At 35.9% G+C, this 27851-nt stretch overlaps 1 protein-coding gene across 6 annotated transcripts in view; it reads left to right on the top strand.

Annotated features, from left to right (window-relative positions):
- The window catches only part of LOC122804267 (neurexin-3-beta-like), a 1298689-nt gene that overhangs the window by 817055 nt on the left and 453783 nt on the right, over positions 1-27851 (top strand). For all 6 annotated transcript variants that reach the window (XM_044074044.1, XM_044074043.1, XM_044074042.1 and 3 more), the window contains exons 4-5: positions 14724-14813; positions 26014-26315. In XM_044074044.1, the coding sequence (XP_043929979.1) occupies positions 14724-14813; positions 26014-26315 (392 nt within the window). The remainder of the gene's footprint in view (positions 1-14723; positions 14814-26013; positions 26316-27851) is intronic.

The raw sequence follows: 27851 nt of genomic DNA, 5'->3' as shown, positions 1-27851 counted from the left end.
TGCATGTTTATAAAATGGACATGCAATATAAGTGCTTCATAAACATATCATGTGACTATCCATTGATCTGCAAATACCATTAGTATGAATGTCACTGAGTGTGAACATGCTCTCTGACTTTCATTACATGTTGGGAAATTCCCCTTTCTCCAAGAGAAAGAAACATCCAAGTTGATTTTATTAAGAAAGGGTTGTAGAAGAAAAGCTCCCAACATGGGTGTTGTGTTTTTATTTCTCTCTATAGAAAATGGACTTCACGTCATTCATTCATTCATTCATTCATTCACTTTCTGATACCTGCTTTATTCTATTCAGGTCCATAGGGGAGCAGGAATGTATCCTAGAAATCAAGGGCCATAAAACAAGACAAACCAGTCCTGGACAGGGCACAGGATATGCACCCACACCGGCAAGCACACACGCACATGCACTCACACACACACACACACACACACACACACACACACACACACACACACACACACACACATGTATGTGCACGCACACACACACACACACACACACACACACACACACGAGCACACACAAATGTGGGCACACACACGCATGCACACACAAATGCATGCACACATGCACACACATACACACACATATACACACACACACACACACACACACACACACACACACAGGCAATCAAATGTGGGCACACACACAGACACACACACATGCACGTGCACATACACACACACACACACACACACACACACACACACACACACACACACACACACACACATGACAATGTAGAAGACTGGACATTGATTAAGTGCATGTGTTTGGGATATAGAAGGAAACTAGAACACATAACAAAAGCCCACACAGAGAGTCATCTCAACTTGAAACCTTCAGTAGTAGGATAGCAGTGCTAAATGATGCAACAATTTGCTACTCCAGAGTTCAAACTTTGCTTCAAATTATTATTGTTTTTCTTTGAACTACAACAGAGTTCAGTCTCATGGAATTTTATCCATATGATAGATCTGCATGAAAACCCTAATTTGTTTGCAGTTATCAATGTCATATACCACATCACAAAATAAACACATAAATCATTGTGCAGCAAGAAACATCTACTCTAAGCACCCATACAGATGGATCTAAGCTTCTATACAAATATGCCTCCTGCCTATATAAATATGTTTTTCTTGCATTTACCCAAATAAAAAAAATTCACATTGCTCTTACAATTAAGTCACAGTGAAATAATTAGTAAAACACAACTGGGCCAGATTCATTAATGCTTACACTAAGTGTACACAATCTGTATTGAAGAACATCCCTACCACATTTCTGTGCCTTCTAGTCACTCATAAACTTTACACTAAATGTACATGTAGTCTACACTTTGTGATAACCTTTATAAATCACCCTGATATTTAAGGCTACAAGAAAATCAGTAGGAAAAGTAAAACTATGAGGAAGAAGGTGTGAGTTATGCTTGTGTTGTCTATTCACTCAGAAAAATGTACTCCTATTGTACTCTTAGTGTAGGCATTAATAATCCCAGGGAATGACTAAATATGGTTTCTGTGATTATCACATTTCTTTCATAAAATGTATTAGAATATTTACAATAGTTCTCAGATATAATATGATTTACAGCTGGGTTTTGGCAGAAGAAATTCATCCCTATAGTTTTATATTCATTATTATGGAAAGCTGCATTGCATTCCCTAACAATAATATTAACTGACTTTCAAGACATTATAAAGGCATTTATGGAAAGCTTTGCTGCCTTCTCCAGCAATAATCTTAAGTAACTCTCTGGATGCTTTATAAGCACTGGTAGTTGCTTATATGGACAAATGTAAACAGGTCATTATTCTTTTCCAGCACATTTCATAGAGGAAGCCGGGGCCTGTCATCCAAAATGGGGTGATTAAAGAGAAATTTTAGGTATGATAAGGAAAAAACTAAAAGATTATATGCAGACTTCTGAAATCAAAGTAGCCTATCTTTTCTCAAAATGAGTTTCATCAATAGGTGCTTACCTTGGCTGCATTTCTGTTATTTAAGTTTGCATTTTCAGTTTTCTTTTTAAGTAAGATCTCTTCCAGAAAGTGCCTTGCATAATATGCTCTTCCCCCATTACTTACACTGCGAGAAGTTCTGCTTCCTAGATGACATCATGCTTGGGTCAGCAGAGGTTAGTACCTAGTCATTTAGACAGAAAATGGTGTACAGTGAGATGATTTTCAGATTGGGATCATTTTGCTTAATTTTTTGTCTAATGTCCAGTGTTAAGGTTAGTTACACATTGTTGGCTAATATGGTCTTTAACCCCCACCGTGCATTCTGCTTTACTTTTATGTGAAAACAGATGTGAAGGTTGCATCTGTTTCACTGTCACACAAGTGCATGACCTGCAGTACAAAGTCCAAAAGCCTTAATTATCCATGATCTTGCCTAATATCACTGAATATTACCTTTTATGTATCCATGATCTTGCCTAATATCAACGAATGTGTATGTCCTCCCCGCGGTGGAGTGGCGTTCGAAAGACATGCATGAATGGGCGTGCCTTCATTGAAGGTTGGGCGTCGGGCTGGCAGCTCGGCACCATAAAAATAGACTGCCAATCTTTAGCGGACCGGAGTTCCACTGTGGCGACCCCTAACCGGGAAAAGCCAAAACAAAAACAAACATGTATCCATGATCTTGCCTAATATCACCGAATATTACATTTTATGTATCCATGATCTTGCCTAATATCACCGAATATTACCTTTTATGTATCCACGATCTTGCCTAATATCACTGAATATTACCTTTTATGTATCCATGATCTATGCAGAATCCCCCTGATTTTGCCACATGTTTTCACTCTGTCCATTCATTGTAAAACTTCCAGTAGATCCCTGAGGATTACAATCAGACACTAATGCTTAATATTAGAGTTGCATAGTTCATTTTGTCTGGAAAATGTATGCTGATGCAAAACCTTTTCTGTTCATAAATGAAAAGCAACAAGCATGATGATGGAAGACAAGACGTACTGCCCTCGTAAGTCTGTGAAGAACCAGAAAATTGCACTTGCTGAGTGGGAAGAAATCCCCTTATTCCAGAAGGAAGAGAAAAATTGCACATAAATGGAAAAAATAGTTGTACGTGATCTTGAAGTACTGATAAGTTCTTCATCTCTATGTTTGCCAAAATAGGTGGGAATGGCACTATAATGAGAGTAGAAATATACAAAGGTACATGAAAGATGGATGGATGCACCATTAGGGTAGAGTGGGTGAAGCAGTAACGGGTCAGCTTACAGGGATCTGGTACAATATTAGTAGTCAGACTACTCAAAAAGTTAGTAAGTACCCTTGTGGGTATTGCTTCACTTTCCTTGCATATTTGCTTTATAATTACTTTATAATCTTGATGCTAAATTTGCAAGTAATTTGGAAATAAAACATTGATCATAGAATGTTTTTGAAGTATTGACTGCACTGTCTACTCAGTCTTTTTATATGACTGCACCCACAAAACAATGTCAATGCAGGTACTGATTAGGACGCACATACATCAGCAGGGCATTCTGGGTAATTACACAACTTAGTTCTTCAGTAGAAAATTATTTACTTACATTGAAGTCTCACTATTATCATCAGTCATTAATGCTGAATATAAGGTATTCCACCTGTGAGGCATAGTTAAAAACGTGTCTTTCTAGAAATTGAAATGTTACTGTTGTTGCAGTTATCATGGAATTGCGGTTGCCAGTAAAATAATTTGGACAGAGAGGCATTGTAACATAGTCTTTTGTGACATCTTGACAGGAGTTTTCAGCTCAAAAAATTCACACAGACTTCTAATAAATTAAAAAATGTCACATTTTTGCATCAAAAACTGTGTAGCTGGATATTGGGGTTTATATTATATTCTCGAAAGCCGACAATATCGAAGCTGATATTGTCGACATGAGAATAGTGAAAGCACACAACAGCAAATTGTAATCGGAAATCTCCATAAGGGGTGATTTCCATTTATTGCAATGTAGTGTGGTCTAGGAGTTGGTATATTTAAGTAGCAGGGGGTGTGGGGGGTGCAGGGGGGCAAGCCCCTTGCTTAAACCCGTTAGGGTACTTTTTTATTTTATTTTTTTTTTTGTTGTTTTTATAAGTTCGATGTTTGAAGACATCGACCATATGGTGTTTGATGTTTTCAACCGTCGATCTTATAATATAAACCTGGATATTGTACATGGTGAAGAGGTTACAGCCATCTGTAAGGGTGTATTATTTATACTTGTTATGGAAAGTGTCGCAATATAATTTAACATATTCCTGATCAATGTAGGAACTACCAGATGACAGGAAAATTATTTCAGTTGTTTCTTTGATCAGTGGAGGTAACTGGTCCAGGTTAGCCAACTATAATACACTTACCATGATGTTAGTAGCTGGGAAGATGATGGTTTGGATCCAAGGAAAAGCCTTCAAGACTTTTTAAAAGATGAGCAGCTTTGAAACTCAAAGAAACATGACTTCACTGTAATGAAGAGTTGCTAATCAGACCCCTGCAATTCTATGAATGGGCAACATTATAACTGAATGAAGGATTGTCAGTAGATGCGGCCTGTCTGGACCTGAATTAGGCTTTTGACTGAAATCCATATCAAAGACTGTTTATAATCTGAAATTTTATAGACCAAGGTGGTAATTTATGATTTAGGCAGTGGAATTACTGAGAGGAAAAATTCTGAGGGTAATAATTTTGCGAAAGCTGTCATGGGTGAGGAAAGTAAACTGAGAAGTGTTAAAAGGGACAGTGTTGTGAGGCCCACACCGTTTTCCAAGATTCATCTACAATGTGTCAAGTGGGGTTACTACCAAATTGAAACTGTTTGCAAATTTAACAGAACTGAGGACAAAGTAGTAATGGGTAAAAAATGGAGGGTGAATAGAAAAGTGGCAGTTAGCATTCATTGCAGATTAGTACAATGTTCTGTATTTTTGACACAACAGGCTGTCACATGTAAGTTAGAAGACAGTTAACTTGAAGAGATAGTTGCTGAAAGGGAGCTAGGAGTGATGATCATGCCAGATGTGGACTTCTAGACACTAGGAGAAGGCACAGCAGGGACAGTCAACAAAGTGGCAAGCTAATATTGCATGGGGCAGTCTCCAGGTCAAGAAAGTTGTGCTCTGATGCATACTGCTAAGGCAGGTTCTAGAATGCCATGTACAGCTATGGATGTCCAACAGAGAAGAGGATGCAGCACAACTGGTATGCACCCAGCAAAAAGCCACATGAATGATCAGAAAACAGAGTGGAAACAGTATGAAAAGTGCTAAGCTTCTATTCATGAGATACAAAAAAGCAGAAAATGAATATGATATGGGTACAGAAGAAGCTGCATCAGAAATTAAAGGAGTGAAACTCAAGCACAGGAAAGAGGTCAACAACAAGTCATTAGATGTATTTGAAGGGCATTCAGTTTTACCTGAACATGAGAAAACAATTTTAACATAGTTGTTGAGGCTTGGAACTGACAGTGGATATTAGATTGTGAATCTGCAGGACCCTAAGAGGGTATGAGAAATCTGTACCTAAATGGACAGATTACATAAAAACATTGTCCAGATCAGCTATCAGCTTATACAATATAATACAAAAAAAACATACAGCATTCAATAGCGTGCACTCTGATTGGACAAACCAACCAGGATGCTTATTGTAAAAAAGTGATAATGACACAAAAAAGTCCCATTGGTTCACTTTTTCTGCAATGCTAGCAGAAAATTAAAATGTAAAACATATATTTTTTCACATAAAGCATTGTTCTTTGTAGCACAAAAATGTAATATATTAAAGTAAAAAAAAAAAAAACTGAAAATGTGACGCTGGGAGTACCTGTACCAGCAGTTCCATGGCATATGTTACTACCTTTTACCTCCTAAATATGAGCAATTATATGCCAGAACACAGCAACTATATGTAGACTCTTTCTACATAAAAATAAATAAATAAAACATATATGTGTATACACACACACACACACACACACATATATATATATATATATATATATATATATATATATATATATAGTCTGTATATTTTTTTTAAAGGCAGCGACAGCAGAACATGTGCAGTGACTGTCATCAATACCCCAGACTATGAGAAGTAAGCAGAAGAGGACTAAACTCATTGTAATACAATGACTTTATTTAGAAGAGGTAAATTATTTTTTTTCTTAAATAATGTCATAGTATGCATTGATGCATTGATGCATGAGGGCTTCATGCTCGTGATCAAACCACACCATCATGGATAAATCCTGCATTGCCACACCCATTTGTGGATTATTGCTAAATAATATAATGTAGTCAAAAATCATATCTCAATAGATTATAGTGAGTAAGAGAAAAAAAAGTTAGTAAAATGCAAATTAAGAAATGAAGAACTAAGATTAGTGGAAACATCCCAGTAGTCTGTAACACCATGAAATCTGCTACCACTTAGCAAAAGACATTTTAGGAAGTGTGAGGATATGTCCATTGAAACAATCTGAAATGCAAAATAATATTAATACATAATAGATTGCTTTCAAAGAAGTCTTGTTCTCATGAGTAATCAAAATTCTAAACTCATTACAGATTTGCATGGTACAGTACTGCTAGGTGAGAATTTCATATACAACAGAGAAAATGTATATATCTCAACAGCATCCCTAGCAAAGGTGTTCACTGCAAACCGCAGCATCAGCGGTTGCTGAAGTGTGCCACTTGTGAAGTACCAGGCATTGCTTTTCAGGCTTATAAAAATCCTGAAACAGAAGACATGAAAACTTAACAGTCAGGACACTTTTATAGAAAGCCACAAAAATCAATCATAATACCCAAAAGTCAAAAATAGCTATATAAAAGTAAGAGAAATGTGCTGTTATATGGTCTTCTGAATGCACTCTCTTAGATTCTACTCATACCTTCTCCATTTCAGCTATGTCATAGCAAATTATAATGTGGACAACTTTTGTGTGGGTTGGGTGTTGGCACACATGTACACACACACACACACACACACACACACACACACACACACACACACACACACACACACGCACACACACACATCTATATAAACATATTCATAAACACATTCATGCTTATTTGGAGAAGTGCAGTATATCCATTTCTCTTTCAACTGTGTCATGCATTGCTTATGTATAAAACAGAAAGATAAAAAATGTACTAGGATATTAATATGGTTTTCACATATAGATAGGTAAAAATATTATTATAAATTGAGAGGATGTAATAGGTATAGGTCAGTCATGTTTAAGTCTCTAAGGAAAAGTATAACATTATTGAATTAGTGGCTTCTGTTACTTTTTTTAAGATAAGGTTAAAGTAATCTGTTAATGTTTCTAAGTCCCATGAGTTATTTCTAGCAGAGGTAAAGCAGGTAAAGGAAAATTAATATGGAAAAAGCTTAGTCACTTGCTTAGTTACTTGCTCTGAAGTAGATGTTATCTATACTCTGCCCAATACCCATGTTCTAATGAACACCTTTGCCCCAGTAAAATCACAGTAGCACTCCTCACTGGATCTTTCTGTTGACCACTCTGCAATGGGTATTCTCCATGCTTTAACATCTGGGCATATACTGACAGCTAACAATATCCTCCCCCTAGAATGTCTCCTAAGTTGGTGTTTTAGGTAAAAAGGGGCAAAACAACTGTGCACGTGGTTATAGTAAACCAATGCACAGTAAGGAAAAAGGCCTTGCAAGTGTGGTATTGCTTTGAGACGTGTTGTTATCAGAACCTGAGTAAGTAACTTTGTCGATACACTAAGTGACAAGCATTGCCAATTTGTAGGTAATGCAAAGGTCTGAAGCAAGGATGCTATGGATGACACATAGGGCAGGATAACAAATGGAGGAATGGACAGCTTTGAATCAATATGGAAGTATTTAAGATAATTCCTCAGTGTAATAAACCTCTCAAGGTAAAATACATTGTGGGAGGTATGACACTGGCAAGAACAAAAATGATAGGTACCTTGGCATAATTATATCACATGATCTGAAGACAGGTGGGACAACCTCATAGAGGGCCCCATCATTCAGAGAGTTTATTCACAGAGACAGCTGCAATGTGGGGAATAGTACTCATGATGAATCTGGGGAAAAACAAATGATAGAAATAAAGAATGCATGGGGCAAACATAAAGAAGTTCTTTAGGACTCCCTATTGAAATATCATCACTCAAAATGCTGAGTATCAACAAGCCATAAAAAAAAAAAAAAAAAGACAGAAAACTCAGGAGAAGAGCAAATCTTGATGATGGCTCTTCTCCTTTAAACTTCTTTTCTGTGGGGGTGGGGGCAAGCTTCCATGTACCCCCCACTATGTCGGGAGCTCCCACAAACCCTGAACATTTTTATACCAACTCTGAGATTGCTATACCTCAGAGAATAATGAATATCCAAAGAAATGGCCATCTTGGACTTACTATATCTACGTCCGTTTTTCGGCCATTCAGTGTCTGTGTTTTGGAACTCGCTCTAGCAGGTCCCAACATATCAAATGGTTACCATTCTATTGGGTTTTAGGTAGAAGTCTATATATTTTTAACAAACTAGAGAAGATCCTGTGCAAACCCGATGTGGGGGAGTAAGAGTAAGGGGCAATGCTTTCATTGTCTACCCACAGAATTGCATCTTTTACTGATTGTTTAACAACATCATATAGATAACAGTCTTGGATAAGAATGAATAATACAGGCATGATGTAAACAGTCCAGAAAGATGTTGGAGCTTTTTGTACTGGCCTGGAAAACCATAAGCCAATATATTGCTTTATTAAAGTGTTCTCTTTTACTTTTATGGCCATGAATACAACCAGTGTTAAAAGAAGAGCCTATAACAGTTACTTTACAATGCCACATGCATTTAGGAGAAAAAAAAAACACACTCTACATATTTAGAGTATACCATATTTGCAGAAATATTTGGATTCTTTGGTTCCAAGTAAGAAAGAATCTAAAGCATTGCAGGTTGAAACAACTGTAAAGTGTAACATTGTGCATAGACCAAATCAATATGGTGAAGTAGACAAGCCTCTTATTACAGGGGTGTGATGTTGCTGACACAATGAATGGTTGGATTAATCAGTTTTAATTGCCAGGAGTGTTAATAAAATAACTGAGTGTTGAGGCAATAGAGACATAGACAGCAGTAATAAACCTAAAATGTCAGTATAAATGGGAAATGTCAACACATTATAAACAACCTTTCTTATACAAAACACTAGCAAAACTGTTCTGGTTCTTTTATGTTTTGATGTTTATAAAGCTCTTCTCTGAATACTTCCTGCAATGTTGCACTGAGTCTGATATCAGACTTAACCCTTTCCTAACATCAGACACTCATTCAATAACCATCAGTTTGAAAGTCTCATTAGGTATCCTCAGCCATTCTTTTGAATTACATTCACAAAGAATTTTTCCTGGGTGGAAGGCAGTCCCTTCTCTGTCCCACCTTAGTTGGAAAAGTTCACCTTCATTTTTCTGTATCTTGCTTAATCCATTCTCACCAGTCTGACAATTGTTTTCTTTCTTGAATGATTTTTCAGAACAGTCCTTTATCCTAACTGCTTTTCTTCAGCATCTTCCAGTTACTGTTCTTCAGTCGTCTCTATATTTCTTGTGAGTAACTTCATAGTTTCTTTACTATCCACTGTCCGCTGTGGACTCCCATTTCTCTTTCACCATCCTTCACATCTACATCCTTGGCTGTCAAGCTTTGTGACTTGGTGATATCAGTTCTGAACAGATATGCAGAAAACATTTATGAATCTCTCCTCTACAGCCTTAAAGCACTCAATGCCTGACAGTGTTACTTTAGCTTCTCTGTCTAAGATACCTTTCTCTAACAGTGATGGTCTACAACTTGCTTCCCAAAGAAGTAGCTGTGCCTGATGTCTTTATCTAGGCCTTCCAACTTAGTGTAAATGCTTGGGTAGGTTTACCTTTGATTAGGGACACACATAAGATGGGATGTTTCCAGTCAACAAAATGAATTAAGATAAATCAGACATCACAAAGAAATCTAGTTGGAAGAAGTTTTTTGACTCCTGTGAACATGGTGTGGTGAATGAGGGATAAACACAAAGTGATTCCTCTGTTTCAGTAACTACAGGAGAAAGCAGTAGGGCCTGTCTAATAAGTTTGGTATCTATGGAAGAAATAGCTGACAATGGCTTCCTGCAACTGCTTTCTTCTAGATATCCACATCAACACTTGCATTTCATTCACAACACAATCCTCCAGTTCATCTACAGACCTGTCTTTGGAACTGACAAGTACTTGTTTTCACATGTAATTATTATGTCTGGAGGCAGGACCAATAATTATTATGTCATCTTTTCAGGTGCCGGAAAACACAACAGAATGTGTTTCTGAGTCTCATCTGTTTTCTTTAATAGCTAGAAATATAAAGGAGTACCTAAAGCTGTAAAAATGTGCATACCTCACTAAGGAGAAATATGACACAGACATTTTAAAACTGAACTGGTTTGCATGTATTCTACTGTGTTTGTTGTCAATATTTGCATTATTGTAAACAACTCTGAATCTTCTCATCAGTGCAGAAATGCTTTTTATGTAACTCTTTTTATGTCACGAAGTTTGAATGGTGTTTTTATTTTTATTTATTTTTTTGCCTACAGATGCATTATGTAATTTCACTCACTTTGTGTTAGAAAATATTTATTTTAAGTCTTTAGTACAACTAAAAGTCCAGTTGTGGTGACTAGCATGGCAACATTTTACTAATATGTTTGTTAGGAGCTTTATAACAAGCTTCATCTGCTTTTAAATATCTAATTTCAAGATATGATAAAAACAATTTAGGAATGTTGGGCAGGGTTTACTTATGTTGCAATATACAGTTTATCTGGTCATAATAACCTTGATGGAGTCACACAACCACATGTATCCTGAGTTTCTTTTTTTAGTTTTTAGTAGAAAAAATGTATTCAGTGGAGAACACTGAGAGACACACATAACCCATTTCAAAGAGTGTTAACATTCAAAGTTCATCACAACTGACAGAACTAAAGTAGTTTATTTTTCATGGTTATAGTACCAGACTCATAAAGAGATCTGATAAAACATCCTAATAGCAGTACTATCTTCTAAACAGAACAACAGATGTGTAAAAAGGGACTTCAAATGGTTATGATAACCAATATAATTAAGAAATCTCCTGCCGAATATATGCTTCAGACTTCTCATATATATCCCCCTAATCACTGTATTTGGGACTTGTCATATATATATATTTCCCCTTGTTACTGCTGCAGTTGAAGTGTTGTGCAAAGGGCTTTTTAATCAGGAAGTCAATAAATGCAAGTAAAACTTACTATATAATGCAAATGACTATAAAAAGATTCTTCTGCCTGACATTTGATGATTCATTGTCTGATAGATTGCTTCACTGTATAGAAGGTGGCAAGGTTTTGCAAACATTTTATACCATATTAAAATGTAACAAAGAAATGAGGCCATTGAAGGTTTCAGTACATTATATAAATTTAAAGAAGCAGTCTGATCTCGACTTCACTGTTATTTCCCATGGGAGAAATTTTCAACAAATAACAAACATAAACCAAACATTTACTTAGCTTACCATGACCCTCACAGAAGGTATTAAAACATGCCACATGGCTTCTGAAAGGAGATTCATTTGGAAGGAGACTTTAAATGCTGTGATGTGAATGCTAAATATTTTCTATCTGCTTGTACTTTTTGTGGGAAACTGAAAAGCAATTTTTTGGTGGTGTGTGGGGAAGGCAGGATATGACTTGCTGTCATTGTGAGTCACCTTCTTAAAATGCTAAAGTACCAGATTTGCTAAAAATAACTGCATTTTTAACGTTAGTAATGGCATGCCTGAATTTTGAAACATATTTTCATCAAAAAGGTTGTTGTCTGCCAAAATGTCTAAATAGAATTATATTTTCACAGTTTTCACTATAGATTTTAATATTGTTATAAAAAAGAATATGCGTTGACATCTAAGATCCCAGTGATATCTTTATAACAAACATTTAAAAAGCTTTAAAATGTGGTGGATAAGTAGATTTTCTTCTTGTGGTTCTAGGCATTTTCGGTTGAATCTCAGAATCGTATGACTTGCAGATGGTTAGAACAGTTTTTTGTACTTACATACTGCCCTTGCGGTACAAAATCCAGTTACCTTGCATGTACTGTGGGGCTGGATATTAGGTCAGCACTGTTTTAAACATATAAACAGAATTTTAAGAATCTTAAGAAACTCTAATTTAAAAGGACAGTAACCTATGCAGTAGTTGAAACAAAAATGGTCATTGTATGGACAGTGAATGTGTCACTTGCATTCAGAAACCCTGAAATGTGACTATTCCTGGAATGAGAGACAGCACTTAGTGAATATCGTGGGATTAGATTGATACAGTAAAAGTCTATGCGAGATGTGGGACTTAACTGTCACAGAGAAGTTAGTGGTACTTCCACACATTGTAAAGTTAGTGGCACTTCCACACATTGTAGATGTTATACCCTTTTTTTGTTTATCATAAGATTTTGTAATTAAAAGAAAAAATCAGTAGCAATTCCTTTCTAAAGCATGGAGGGCAATTTTAGAGACTCAGCTGGCATAGACTGTCCTAGCCTCCAGTTTAGGGTAATACCTTCTGGTGGGGTCCAATACTGGAATGGTAGTATGGACCTCTTAGATTGGGTTGGTAAAATATTCCTTTCCCTGGCATTTAAGACATTCAAACTACAAAGAACTCATCTTGGCATGTCACAGAGATCATAGAAAGGTTTGGTGACCTTAAGACCTCTGATTGCATTTATATTTCTACATCTCTACTCTTATTTGCATCATTTTTAGACGTACTGTAGAGTCCATCTCTGCCATTCATTATTTGTGATGAAGGGAGGTCAACCCTTGCTCTAAGGGTTTGTACAATGTATAATCTGATTATAGGGAGATAACATGTTCTAGCAACTATGAAGGGGAAAGGAAACCCAATTAGAAGTGATCCCTAGGTCTGAGAGTTTGCACGATATATAAATGGATCAAAAGGAGTGAAGGGAAAGGAAGCAGAATGAGACGAGGCTAACTGATCATTAGAATATAAGAGATTAAGGTAGCGCTTTCATAAAAACAAAAAAAAAAAAAAAAAAAAAAATGGAAACTGTGAGTAGGGAGGGTTCTGATAGATTTACAGATAACTGTCTATAGTTGATAAGTGGCAAATCTCAGACAAAAACATGTTTTAATGTCTGCCTGAGGACCCAGTATGAAGGTATTGCCTTTGTACTAAAGTAAGTAACTCCAAATGTACACAGCTCTAAACTTTGCCCCTCCCTTTTCTAGCATTGAAGGAAAGTCCAGTATAATTCACTTTGCCTGTGAGTATTGACATGTTTAGAAGAAAGTTTTGCAAAAGGGCGTTTGAAATAAAGGTTATAAAATATGAATCTTTTTACAACTAAAATGGTGCCCATCTTGAGCTCTGAGACTTGAATGTGCAAGTTTCTGCAATAACAGCAAGCTATGAAAGCCATTGTTATATGTTACATTAATGTTTTGCTGGAGAACAAGCCTCCAGTACCCCAGATCTCTACTGTGTTACAGGTTCATAGGCAAGCGCTAGGCTAGCTCCCCCTGCAAGCCTTTTTAAGCCTAGCCAGTTTTCCTTTTGTGGCTTGAATTAACTTATGCTGTTTGGTGTTAGACTGGCCTTACCCATCCTGTGGTCAATAATTATATTTTACCTCTAGTGAGAATAACTGAGATTATACCATTGATAGTTTGAAGGAATATTTGCATGAGGTAAAGCATTTAGGAGCTGTCTTTGTCCATTAGTAGTACATGAGGCAGCCCTGGGGTACATTTTCTGTCTCCCATCCATAGATTGAAGTTGTGTTTGAATATGGACAGGGATGAGCTTTGTTTTATGTGGATGGGGAGTCTGTTCCAGAGCAGCAGTATCCTCTGCAAGGTGCACCTCTCCCTCCAAAACATTTAGTTGAAGTTGCAGAAGAGGTTTTCTACAGTGAGTACTTCTGATGCCATTTGACTTGCTCTGTACGGTAAGTCCATCAGTACTGGAGTCAGAGAATGCTTTGTATGCCACATGCATTTCACCTTTTATATATTAACTCTTAGATTTCTATACATTTAAGAAATAAGAATTCTCAGAGATGCATCAGTTTTCACTTAGCATACATTTTCTCCTAATCACATATACATTTTTGTAGTTCTGAAGATTGTGCTTACTATCATTAACATAGAATGAGAACCCATTTTATTGTATCGCTAACCCTTATGTTGGAAATGCATTGAATAATGCAATTTTGCTACTAGCTCTTATTGTCAGTGTATGATTGTACACCATGCAGAAGTGATATAAACTGATAAGCCTATAATATTTTTTGTCATGATCAGAAGAAAGGTGGCATAACAGTGATTCATTCAGATTCGTAAAATGTAGACTGCTGGTTTCTGCTCTTGGATTTGAACCCATATGTACCAGAACCACTGAGTTAAGCCATATATGTATTTTGCTACTTATCCACCACACCACTAAAGGATTGTTAAAATATTTATAATATATTTTATAATCTTTTTGAGATGTAGGATGTTGTAATGAACCTCATTCACTTTTCAGAATGTTTTAAGCTGTTTTTTAAACTTTAAAGGCAACTCTGATAGCGAGCGTTTGAATACGATAAAACAGAAAATCCCCTTCAAATATAACCGACCAGTAGAGGAATGGCTACAGGAAAAAGGTAAAAAGTCTATTAAACTTCATTTTAAATCCCATATGTATAAGCCTGCAATATATGTCACTTAAAACCATTAAATGCCTGTTGTTCAAATCAGTGTTTATTTATCTTTATACAATTTATTTTTACCTTTGTTTATGTATTTGTAATTCATGTGTCAGTTTTCACGCCATGCATTAATAAATCACCTTTTAATACTTTGCCATTAAACCTCTGTTAAAGGGACTTAAATATGTTTTGCATTGCTTTAAAAAAGCATAAAATAAGTGTCATGATTTAAACTATAGCTTGAATTTTAATATTTTAAAATAAAAATTAATGAAAAGTACACTGCTGAATTCAAAACATTCATATAAAATAATTCCCTCTCAGATAATATGCCTATGTGGTTAACATTTTTTTGTGAATTTAAGAAAAGAAAATTTTTCCTAAAAAAATTGTCATTCCTTGTTTAATTTTCTAGTAGAAATGTATTATGTCAAAACACCAGTGCAATTCTATTAGTTCAAAACCAGAGCTGTATTTTTGATTGAATGACCAATAGCTGTTTTATAGAAGGATTTGATTGTTATTACAAAAAAATTGTGGCAGGATAAAATACTCTACGATGGCATTTGCAGGACTTTTGTTTAGTGTTAAAACAGGATTGTAGGAAGCACAGTTTTAAGTTATTTTATGGTTATCACTTTGTAGATTAAATATGTAAATAAACAGGATGTTTACTGCTGGATTTCAGTTATGTTACTGGCAATCCACTTGTTTTATTATTCCTGTACATGAGCTGTGATTTCATTTATTTTTTAAAAGCCATGGCATATTGATAATGGTTTTATTTTAGTAAGTTATAGATTGTGTTAAGCAACTTTTTTTTCAAAATGCAAGACTGTCTAACTGGAGTTTTGCTTAAACCTGGCATTGCAGAATTATTGTTTTCCAGTACTTAAAAAAACAACATTTAGAAACTTACTAGCTGTGGTAAGGGGGTGCTTTCATTTTTCTTTCTTATTTGTAGCATATTAAATAGAATGTGTAAGTAAAACTGTTTGACATTGCATCTGGTTGGCTGATTAAATGTTGCTGAGTACTCACATACACTTCCTTTTTAGTGGCGTTAAGACATTTAAGCTGCTGGAGGGAACTAGCACAAAGCATGACATACTGTAACTGGTAACTTCTTTATAACTTTAATCAAAGACAGTGCCTAACTGTCTACTGATCACAGCTGCAAGGGTGCATTTGTTGTTCTGGTGCAAAGTTAGAACAATGAATCCAACAGCAGCAGGACAGAAGTGAATCTTCCCTGTTATAGTGGTTATCTTTGCTGTGTCACCCCTAATATGCTGTAAAGCTCCCTGTCGATAAAATCTCCAAACTTAGTGCAGTATTACAAGATAATGATTTTATTTTCAGAAATTATTTTCTAACAGTTTTTATTTCTAGTTCTAAAGCCTTCCACAATCCCTTTATTTTTCCTAACTGTATATACTGCAGAGACAGGCATTCCATTGTCTTTACATTCTAACAAAAGTGAGGTTCCTTTAGTTATAATTGACCAGATCACCTGATGTGCCTCTTTCTGTTGTATACTCGCCTCTGGAGTATCTTGACCTCTTTGTCTCACACATCAAATGCACCACTTCTGATCCCAAGAGTCTCTAAGTGTCCATATGGTGAGCACATGAATAGGTGTGCAGCCTGTCCCTGCAGACAAAGCAAGGTATCTGATGCAGTGACTACTCCATCACTGGCTGTCCACTAACCTACTAGGTGGTATGGGACAAAGTAAAGATGACTATTTTTTGGTACTTCCATTGAATTGAACCAGCCATGTTGCCCATCAATAAACAGTTCCACACACTGTGGTTTACTACTGCACAAAACCACAGCAACCTTTGTTTATCACATGCACTTTTAATTTCATGCTGTGAGAGTATGGTGTGTGTGTGTGTGTGTGTGTGTGTGTGTGTGTGTGTGTGTGTGTGTGTGTGTGTGTGTATGCATGATATGGAGAAGGGGAACATATGGAAAGGAAGACAGAGACAAGAAGATTAATCTAGCTTTACTGCCAAATTTAATATATAATAATTGCAAAACTCAGTACAGAATTAATAATGTCAGAAGTTTTTTCTCTAGTTCCAAAGTAAGGGATTCTCAACGACTGAAAAGGATGATTTTAGGTTCTCATTTCTTTGGATGTCTTAAGTTATATTGAGTTTATAATTCAGTGATGGGTTTGAAAACATGTTTTCTTAAGCCTATTATTAAAAAAACTGGTGTTTTGACCTAATCCTTTTTGTTGAAGTAAAATATTATTTGATTGCAGCAACCAGGAGAAACCAAATGTTATGCACCACACAGTCATGGCTTAATTATAAATCCCCAGATGTCTGTCATTGATTTCACCAACTGTTTCTGAAAAACTGGAACTGCTTCAAATCGTGATTCTGTAAGGCACTGTGGAGCTGAAATAATTACTCCATAAATGTACGATCAGATCGCTGCTGTGGTCATACTCTCCATCATGACAGCCTGCCTTATCTCTGCATTTTCTGTGAGGGAATGACTTAAAAATGTTAAACACAAAATGCTTCAAAAAGTCAAGTTTCCTCATAAACTTCATTAAAATGAGAAATAAAATGTTTTATAAATTGGATAACCACATATAATGTTAGGTTTATAAAAGTCCCTTTAACGTAGTCCAATGAATCCACTATCCCACTCATGTAAACAGCTGCATGTCGGAAAGTGCAACAGTGCACGCAGTTCATTTGCCTGCAAACCCCTTTTATTTTCTTTATAATTCATGGAAAGTAAAGTTTATTTTAACCAGCATGTAAGACATTTTCATTACAAACCATCAAAAGTGGTTAAATTGTTACCTACATGTGATCTCACTTTTCTTATTTTCATCTCCATGATAAAAATCTTTACTAAAAGGGGCTAAGGGTAAACCTTGGACTGCCAGGGCTGCATTCACAAGAGAATAAGACCTTATTATGTTTTGAACTTATGACCTATATTCTGCAAGTTACCTGTAAGGACTTTTCCCATTACATGATCGTGGTACTGGGTTCCAAAGTATACTGTAGGATATTTTCAGTCTTTCATCTATACAGTGTGCCTGCAACAGCAGACTTTAACCAAATTGCCAGTAGAATGAAAGTTAATTCTTTGTGACATTTCCCTTAAAAAAGATGTCTTCTTATAGTGCCAGATGACATCTTTCACTAAGTTTAGACTTATAGCTTCATTCCTGCAACTAATTGGAGAGTCTGTGTGCTTCTAGAACAGGTAATCTGCATTGCTTCTCATATCTAGTTCCATAGGTGGTAAGTAAAATTATGGAACTAGTATCCATGGGTATTTGCTTCCCAGGTGAACAGCATTGCGTAACACGATCATTTAGTAACCATATTACAGTGTTGTGTAATGTGGTTACTGAATGACTTAGAGGTTGATTTCATTTTGTGTTTGCACTCATTTTTCAGTTTACAGCATGTTTGACCTACTCATTAAAATCGACCGTAATATATTGCTGAAAGTGCCGTTTTTTCAGGGTTACAAGCACAACGTAATGAGTACGATTGCATTAAGTTTTGCTGTTTTTTGTCAGTGCCTTTTTTGCTCACTGTTTCCTGATCATAAAACAGTTTCAAAGTTCATGCAGTGGTCAGCTAACAGGCTGATACTGGAATACATTAGACACAAGACTTTCTTTTCTATAATCTTTCCTCCAGGGCACATCATTGCAAATGATGTTTTACACACCTTTAATGAAATAACTGAAAAATATTTATGTAGTCTAATTAAAACTGGTTTATATTCACAAAAACAAATGAAAAAAAAAAGCTTTTATTAAGCAGAATATAGGCAGCATGTCTTCATATCTGGAAAGATCTGCCCAGATGACAAGTAAGCAAGTCAAAACCCAAAAGTGTAAGATACTGCTTAGTGGTCATGTAAGTCTATAGTCAGGACTACTTCAGTGCTGTGCATAATGTAAGGACAAATTATTTGTATGAAGACACAGCAGAATGAAAATTGAACCAATATGTTTGTTACAGTTTTCTTTTAACATTCCATGAATTTTCCAAATGCAAAAATGCTATGAAAGGAAAAAAAAATGCATAACGTCTTCACAATAAGATTCAACTATAAGTTTTTAATTACTTTTACTTGCTGGAAAGTTATTCAAAGAATAAATCTCACTTTCACTATGTCTGTATGATAATTTGGGTCTAGGACATATGCTCGACTATCATATGTCCGAATCACAAAACATCAAACACACATACACGAAAGCGCTTAACATCGAAAAGTGCTTCCGTGTATGTGTAGTTCAAAAAAAAAAATCTACATTTCTGCAGGAAGGCTCCCTGCACCCCCCACACCCCCCTACTTTATTATTCTCACTCCGAGATCGCACTACAGTGGGGAAAAGGGAATTTTCCCTTACCCGCACTGTAGTCCGATCTACGAAACAGGCACATATACATGGAAGTGCTTGTCAATGTTAAACGCTTTTGTGTATATGTGTTCGATGTTTTGTGATTCAGACATATGCTAGTCAAGCATGTGTCCAGATCCCGGTAATTTATGTGATGCCAAGTTAAACTTTCACCTACCACTTATTTAAAATTATAAATATTTGAACTGACACGTCTTTTCAAGATTAAGCATGCTTGAACATTTCTTGTTAAGACTTGGGTTTTATTAAAAACAAAACAAGTGACACCATCGCATTTCATCACTAAAAATATTATCAGTAGACTGTTTTTCTCAGCTTTTGTAAGCGTGTATACAAAAGAAAATGATCTAGACCTTCCTGTAAAAATTCTGCCCTAATGTCTTATTTAAGTCAATGATATTTTTGTGTCTGTTGTGTTCTAATCCACTGTCCACCATTTTCCTTTTCGTCTGCCACGTTTGAGAATTTAATATGCATCATGACAGATCAATAGGAATAGGTAATCGCAGAGTAAATAAATTCGCAGATAACTACGCTCCATTCATTTCAAGCAGACATTTGATGACAGGCAAGGGATGATGGGATACAGTAAGATAGACAGTGCGGCTGTGTAGTCTTTAAGTATTTTGGACATTAAAGCTGTGGGAGAAATGAAAGAACAAGCGAATGAAGAAATGAATTAAAGAATGAGTTCTAAGATGTTAAAGACAGTGCATGTTAATGCTGCATACACATAAAACACAAGAATTCCTGTCCATATGTGTTCAGTAAACATGTGAATTCCTGAACATATGTCTTCATTTTTGGTGGAGACTTACCATAGAACTATGTATAATGCCAAGAGCTGTGCAGAGAATTGTCAATGAAAGTTACCTGAGTAAAGCTAGCATGTGACACGTGGCTTCACTAGGAGGTATCACTGGTGTAGCATATGGACTAGGCACTCATCAGTATACTGTAGTATACTATAGTATAAAGACCAGTATCTGACTGGTGCAGTATAAGGGCCAGTCACTCATTAGTGCATTATATGGACTTGTCATTCATCAATGTAGTATAATTACCAGCTACTTACTGGTGCAATATTAGGGCCAGTCACTCACCAGTGCAATATAAGGACCAATCACTCACTGGTGCAGTATATGGACTATTTATTCATCAGTGCAGTATAAGGACTAGCTACTTACTGGTGCAGTGTAAGGATCAGTCACTCACCAGTGCAGTATATGGACTAGTCATCATACAGAGCTCTGTTGTGATAATGAACCATTTTGGACCTCCTCATATGTGCGTGGGGTGCCAGTGGTTGACTGGAGAAGTGTATCAAGACAGGTCACTCCAGAAGATAAGGAATGGGCTGTGGTACATAAGGGCTAAGGAATGAATATTCATTCCATCTATTAGCATACTGCTCAACTTGAAGGATGCATTAACACATTCATTGTGTTTGAAGACAGTGTCTAAATGCCATAAATCTTTTAGGAAAGAAAGTTTCTGATTATTAATATATCATTTAGGGAGCAGGGGACCAACAGAGTTTGATAGATTATTCGTATACCATTCTGAGGTCTAGCGGCCAGTCACAGGCAAGTAGGTTCACAGTGAGAAGTTGAGAATATTAGAAAGATGGCTCATAAGTTGTTTCAAAGCCTACTTTGAGAGTTAAAGGCAGACCAATTATTGCCAGAGTAGACAGCTAGCACACCTTTGTGAATACTATGCCCATCTATGTGGATTTTCAGAATAGATTTCCATTATTGGGATGTTCTATTTTAGATTTATAAAGGAATCATAGATTGGCACTGCTATATGCCATTAAGGATGTTTTTGTACCCCCAGTACAAGAAAGGCAGTCTGTATAGTTCAGAGTGGGGGAGTTGATCATACACGTGGAGTCACCCCCAGCTTATCTACTTAGTGAGAATCTTTGCATAATGAATTAAAGGTTGATGCTTCTGCTGAAGACTTTGTTTAATTGTTAAAAACTAAACATATTAGGCCCAAAAGCCTGTTCACAGGGGACAACTCAGAAGGACTGTATAGTTAGTAACTTGGTTAGATCATGCAATAAGAAAATGGAAAGCAAATAATTCAAATTCAGGGCTAGCAGATAAAACCTTACTCCTCTACACTAAACTGCAATTTCTTTTTTAATTTAATTATGCTTCACTATGAAAAAGCTGAGGCATATTGTTCAATGTATATACCATGCATGTTTTTTAAAAAACATTGATACTATAAAGTATACAAGCTGCTGTGTGTTTGGCACATAATGTTTTTCTCAGTAAGCTATTTTTCATCCACAAGCCACGGTCCTGTACTTCTTTCAGTGACAGTGTTTTTAAGCTTAGCAACTTGTTGGATTGTTTTATTTTTTCACATTCTCTAGTGTATGGCACAAACTATACATCATTCTGTCTAAAGTGATGCAGTGATATATGTAAAATAGGTTTTCCCTGGTCACAGAACATTTTTCTGGACTAAGTCCATAAAATAAGAACAGACATATCTTCAGCAGCTGAGTTCATCTCTTTATCATAAAAATCAATGGAGATTATTGAGTCTCCCTTTTATTAGGGAAGCTACTGTTTTCTTACCCATTAGGTCAGCATTACAGAGAGATGGGAGTTCTGCGTCCCCAATCTCAGGGTGTTGGCGGTTGGCATAATGGTTAAGGTGTTTAACTTACCAACACAAGGTACATGATGTGATTCTTACCTTTGGGGATAGCTAGGCTTAAAAAGGACTCCTGGCTTCTTTGGCCTAGTAATCACCTATTTAATAAACAGCACATGACTGCAGAATGCTCTATTCTTTCATCAAGCACGCCTTAGTGTGCACAGAGGATCACAGTGTGATGCCGTCTATTACATTACCTCTGTGATAGAGGAAGGCTGTGTTACCTTATAGTGTATTAGGCATTCATCTTAATTTGGGTAGTGCACACAGAGAACCTTGTGCTGCAGTATTCCAAGCTATAACTAGTCAGTGAATCTTTCACATTGCCCAGTCTTGTTTATGAAAAAAAATCACTAAATGAAATACCTTCACAAAAAGTTCAGCATGTTCTGTCTTAGTGATTTGAGATTGTCATCTGCCTTTCAGTTATCTGAGTATATTATTTGTCTTTCCTGACTTTTTAGAATTCAAGCATACTACATGTGTCATCAGGAATGTGTGCTGCCTTTTTTAAAGTAAACAACTAGTTCTGGAAACCTAACTTCCTTGAAACATGCGATTTCTCTTCATGAGTGATTCATTAAAATGGAGACAGAACTATCCCCCCAACTTTTATAATATGGGAAGAACATCCAAGCTCCAAGAGACCATTTGTGCCATGAATGCTATAAGAGTGCCTTCACGGACATAATAACACAGTATAACAAGTCCACTGGGAAATGATCATAGTGTGCTAGCTATGGTCTTGGAGTTCTTCAGTTTCTTTACATTATCTATGACAGCAGTCTCTTAAGCTGGGTGAAATTTGGTAACAACCTAGCATTGTTTAAAGCACGGTACTCACTGGCAATTGCATTGACTACAACATTGTCTGTGCGTGTTTAATGACCTTAGGAATCCAGAGTGAAAAATCAGGCTGTGCTTTTCAGCAGTCATGGCATCTGTGAACAAAAAAAGAAAAAAAGAAAAAATGGCTTGTACACAATACAATAATTGTAATAATACAGTTTACAAATTTAGTTCTGGTGTATACTCATCCTCACAAACCATCCAAATATGTGAAGAAGCTGGAGCAGGCATAAAAGCATGTACAGGCAGTCCCTGAGTTACAGACATCTGACTTGCAGACGACCCATAGATAAGAACGGGCTGCTGCAATGTTGTAAATAACATGAAAATAAATAAAAATCTTTAAAGTTGCCAAAATCTTACCTTAAAAAGAAGAATTCTGTTATACTTTCCTTTTCCCCGTTCGTGAAGCTGCTTGCATGTCTTGTTAGAGCAGTTACTTCTGCCTTCATGGAGAAAAACAGATCCAATAGGTTAAGAGATCACTGTGTTGGCGATCTGATTGGTCAGGATTGCTGGCTTGTACAGTACACAGTACTGAAGCAGCTACTGTACTGTACAGTAGAATGGGCAAAGGGCATTGAGGCTCACTAGGGTCTAGGTGACAGTAGGAGGTTTGGCAGAGGTCTGAATGTTTAGGAAAGAGTAGAAAACATTCGTGGGTGATGCCGGTAGTACAGAAATGTGAAGTGAAGCTTAAAAAGAGGCAAGTTTAACATATTTTTGTATGCAACCTTCTACTGTACTGTACTGTATTGTAACGCAGTACAGTAGAATGTTCCATGTACATGTTTCGACTTACATACAAATTTGACTTAAGGACAGACTAAAAAACAGATCTTGTGCTTAACCCAGGGACTGCCTGTACTGTGAAAAACAGACACACACACACAGACTCTCACACACACACACACACACACACACACACACACACACACACACACACACACACACACACACAATTGTATCTATCAATTTAGGTGAAGGCAGAAATCTAAGATAGATGCACAGAATATTGGAGAATTAAGTTAATAGTACTTAAGTAAAACAAAATATAATTATTCTGATACAATAATTTTTAAAACATGCTTTTTTCTAACCTAGATCTGTGAAAGAAAAATGAATATAGTGTAGTTAATTATAACTATTTATGACATTTTAACACAAGAGACATAATCGTAACATGTATAGCACACTCTGACATTTTTTTTAAACATTTTTAGGTTGAATAAAATAGATAACACAATAGGTACTACTATGACTGAGTGATTGTCCTTTGTTGGACTGATATCTGAGGCATAGTCTTAGGTTTCTAGCATACAGCAAGAAGAATTGCTTCGCCAACAAAACACTTCCTCACATAATTTCATAAATAACATTGAGATTAAATCATTTTCAAAAAATGTCATTTTTGTAAAATGTGAGCCTTTTAAGGAAATTAACTAAAGATGGGCAATGGCCCAGTCTAGTTTTTATTTCCTTATTACTGCTGCACTACTGGTGTGCATTTGTCTTTGCCATTTTATAGCTCAAATACACCAATATGAAATATGAGTACATCATTTAATGTACCAGTGCCTTCTGATTTGCCCCCCTTCCCCAAAGGAAAATAATATAAATAAATATATATATATATATATATATATATATATATATATATATATATATATATATTTATCTATATCTATATATCTATATCTATAGATATATAGGGAGAGATAGGTACACATATACATATATATGTAGATCGATACACACATACAGCTGCAATGAAAACAATTGCTGTGCATCATATAATGATGGAAATAATTCAAACCTGAACACCATTTCTTCTAAATCTGTACGATAAAAGGACATTTTTATCAAATTATTTCATTTCAGAAGCATAGAATAGTACAAGTTGTGAACTTTGACAGGAAGTTATTTAGCAGCTACACTTAGTCTAGGTCCTGAACCCATCATTTGAATTAACTTACGGACACATTCAGAGAGATAAGTGTTTGATACCCATTAGTGGAAATGGTTGGATCCAAACTGGAGTGTGGATGATATCATAACCACAAAAGTTTACTTATAAGACACACAGAAGCAATGTTATAATGTATTCTTGCTATTTAGAAAGTCCAGAAACTAATGTGTTTATCACTAGTTTGGGATTTTGTAATCATAAAGGAATCAACATGAAATACAGGCATACATAATTTGGTCTGCATTAGTCCCAGTGTTACACACCAAAATGGATCAGGAAAATCCATTTATTGAGTTTTATTTGCAGTACAACAATGTTTTAGACTGTTATAAGCATCTTTTGAGGTCTCTTAAAGCCATGATGATTCATTTTTACTGCTACTACCCCAAGAACCTCTCTAAAATAAAATCTAACCGACTAGACCAGTGAGATTAAATATTAATAAAGCTGCCACAATGGAGTTTAGAAATGAAAAGTCATAGTGAAGTACACACATCTGTATAAGAACCTGAAATGATGTACGTTTCAATCAAAATGGTTCTGTTTCACTTGTTTGCTAGTTTATTACAGTGCAATAGAGTAAATAAATTCTGTATTTCCTGATTGATTGTTATTTACTTTGTCCCTGTTAATCTAAAACATCTGGATCTATTGATGTTGTATAGATTAAGTATAGATTGAGTAATATTGAGTAATATTAAAATAGTTTCATAAGTGGGACCCCAAAGATTACAAGTGTTAAATTCAGTGATGCTACAAGACAGTGCCCCTTTGCACAAATAAAGGAGTAGAAGACCAACTGACAATCCAAAAAATATATAATTTTTTAACACATATTGTTCTCATGAAATGCAAGCTGCATCTTTAACGTATGTACAGTCTGTTAACTTTATTGTTTCTGCCAATAAAGTAAGTGAAAAGATAGACCGATAGATGGTTGTGAATCTTATTTCTAGTCAGATGTGATTGTCAGGAAACCGGCAACCCAATAGTAATACACAGGCAATATCAATTAAAGACACAATAAGCAATCAAAATACACTTTCATGTAGTGACAGAGAATGTCATGTAAGCCAAGATCCATGCTGTAAAATTAGGAATTGTTCATGATCATGGCAAATACAGTTTCAGTAGTAACAAATTCTTCAGAACCAAAATCATGTGCTTTCATCTCCCACAACTGTCAAACATTCTGTGTCACTGTGAAAATAAATGTGGTAACAATATTTTTTCTTCAGGCCGGCAGTTAACCATCTTCAACACCCAGGCCAAATTAAGCATCGGTGGGAATGACAGAGGACGCCCATTTCAAGGACAGCTGTCTGGCCTGTACTATAATGGACTGAAGGTGCTAAATATGGCTGCTGAGAAGCATCCAAATATAAAAATCAATGGCAGCGTGAGGCAGGTTGGGGAGGTGCCTTCCATCTTGGGAACGACCACAACAACGATGCCTGAAATGTCCACGACCATCATGGAGACCACAACCACAATGGCAACAACAACATCGAGGAAGAATCGTTCAACACCAAGCATTACGGTAAATATAGCCATGCTTTTCCCCCCTATTTGTTGATTAAACTTTAATTATAATGCAATCTAATTTTACTGCATATATTTCTAAGCAATGTTCCAAAATGCATATTCATTTCAATTTGAAGTGGAACATCTTGCAATATTAATTAAATCATGATGACATTGATGCTTAGATGTTCAGAGCAAGATTCATCATGCATACAGAGTTAGCCATACAATCTAGGTTTATTTGCTGTAGAAATATTTAGCACACTGAAAACTATGCATCTAAGATTATGCTGAACTACAAGACAAGTTGTAGAATATTTTTAACCTTCAGTCTTTGAAAAGTAAACTTGTATATTAATATGTGCATGCACGTGTGTGAGTGTCTGTCTATGATTTTGTGTACAAGAATGCAAATGCATGCTTAAGCACATAAAATAAGAGTGGAATGGAATAGACTTCACATTATACATACACAGAAAGACAAAGTGTCATGCAAAAGAACAGTGTGTTAGTTTATTTAATGTTTGATCATACTGTGCATAGGCATTATTTTCAATAATTAAGGTATTTCTTTAAATCTAAACAGTGCATATCAGATTGGGTATCTACTAAATGTAGTAATGTAACTTCAAATGGAGCGGTATGTCTCAAAGAATAATAAGGTGTATATAACATGCCTGTGATACACAGCTGAATCATGAAAGGAATGTGTAATGAGGTACAGATGCAGCTTTTACGTGATTAACAAGTTGTAAATGGGAAGATGAGGTACAGCTACAAAGGCTATGTAATATAGAACAACACAGAATAGCATGTAACCTGACAAGGCTGCAATAATGGCAACCTGCTTTGTATAGTGAATATCGTACCATGTTTCAGGCAGAGAATTAGAAACTGATGTAGATGATGTGTAAAAAGGTGATATGTTTTTGAATATTGAGTAAACACAGTGACATATTAAATACTTAGTCATGAGATCTGCCTGTTAATGCTGTATAATTGTGATGTGGTGTTAAATGCTGAGTCATGAAATTTTTGCAAATGCAATTTAATGTGGTGTTGGGTTAAATGCTGAGTCATAAAATATGTTGTAAATACCATGAAAATATGGTTTGATGTTAAATGCTGAGTCATGGTATATGTTGTAAATACTAAGTAAATATAGTGTGGTGGTAAATGCTGAGTCATGAAATATGTTGTGAATACCATGAAAATATGGTTTGATGTTAAATGCGAAGTTGTAAGATGTGTCTGTGAATGCTTTGTAAATAAAATGTGGTATTAGGAGCTGAGTCATGAGATGTTTTTGTTTATGCTGTGTACATATAGTGAAGTGGTAAGAGCTGAGTCATGACAGGTGTCTGTGAATGCCTTATAAATAAGGTGCACTGTTGAGCCATAAGCTATACTTGGGAATCCTGTATGAATATAGTGTGGTATTAAATGAGTTATGAGGTGTTGTTTGTGAATGATGAGTAAACTTTATTTGGCTAGAATGCAGTCTAATCACATTTGTTTGTGGATGTAAAATGACATGCGGTAGTGACTGTAG

Source organism: Protopterus annectens, chromosome 6.part0 (assembly GCF_019279795.1).
Source record: "Protopterus annectens isolate FY-2018-M chromosome 6.part0, PAN1.0, whole genome shotgun sequence".
Lineage (NCBI taxonomy): Eukaryota > Metazoa > Chordata > Ceratodontiformes > Protopteridae > Protopterus > Protopterus annectens.
Note: the sequence above shows the minus strand (reverse complement) of the source record. Positions and strands in the feature narration are given on the sequence as shown.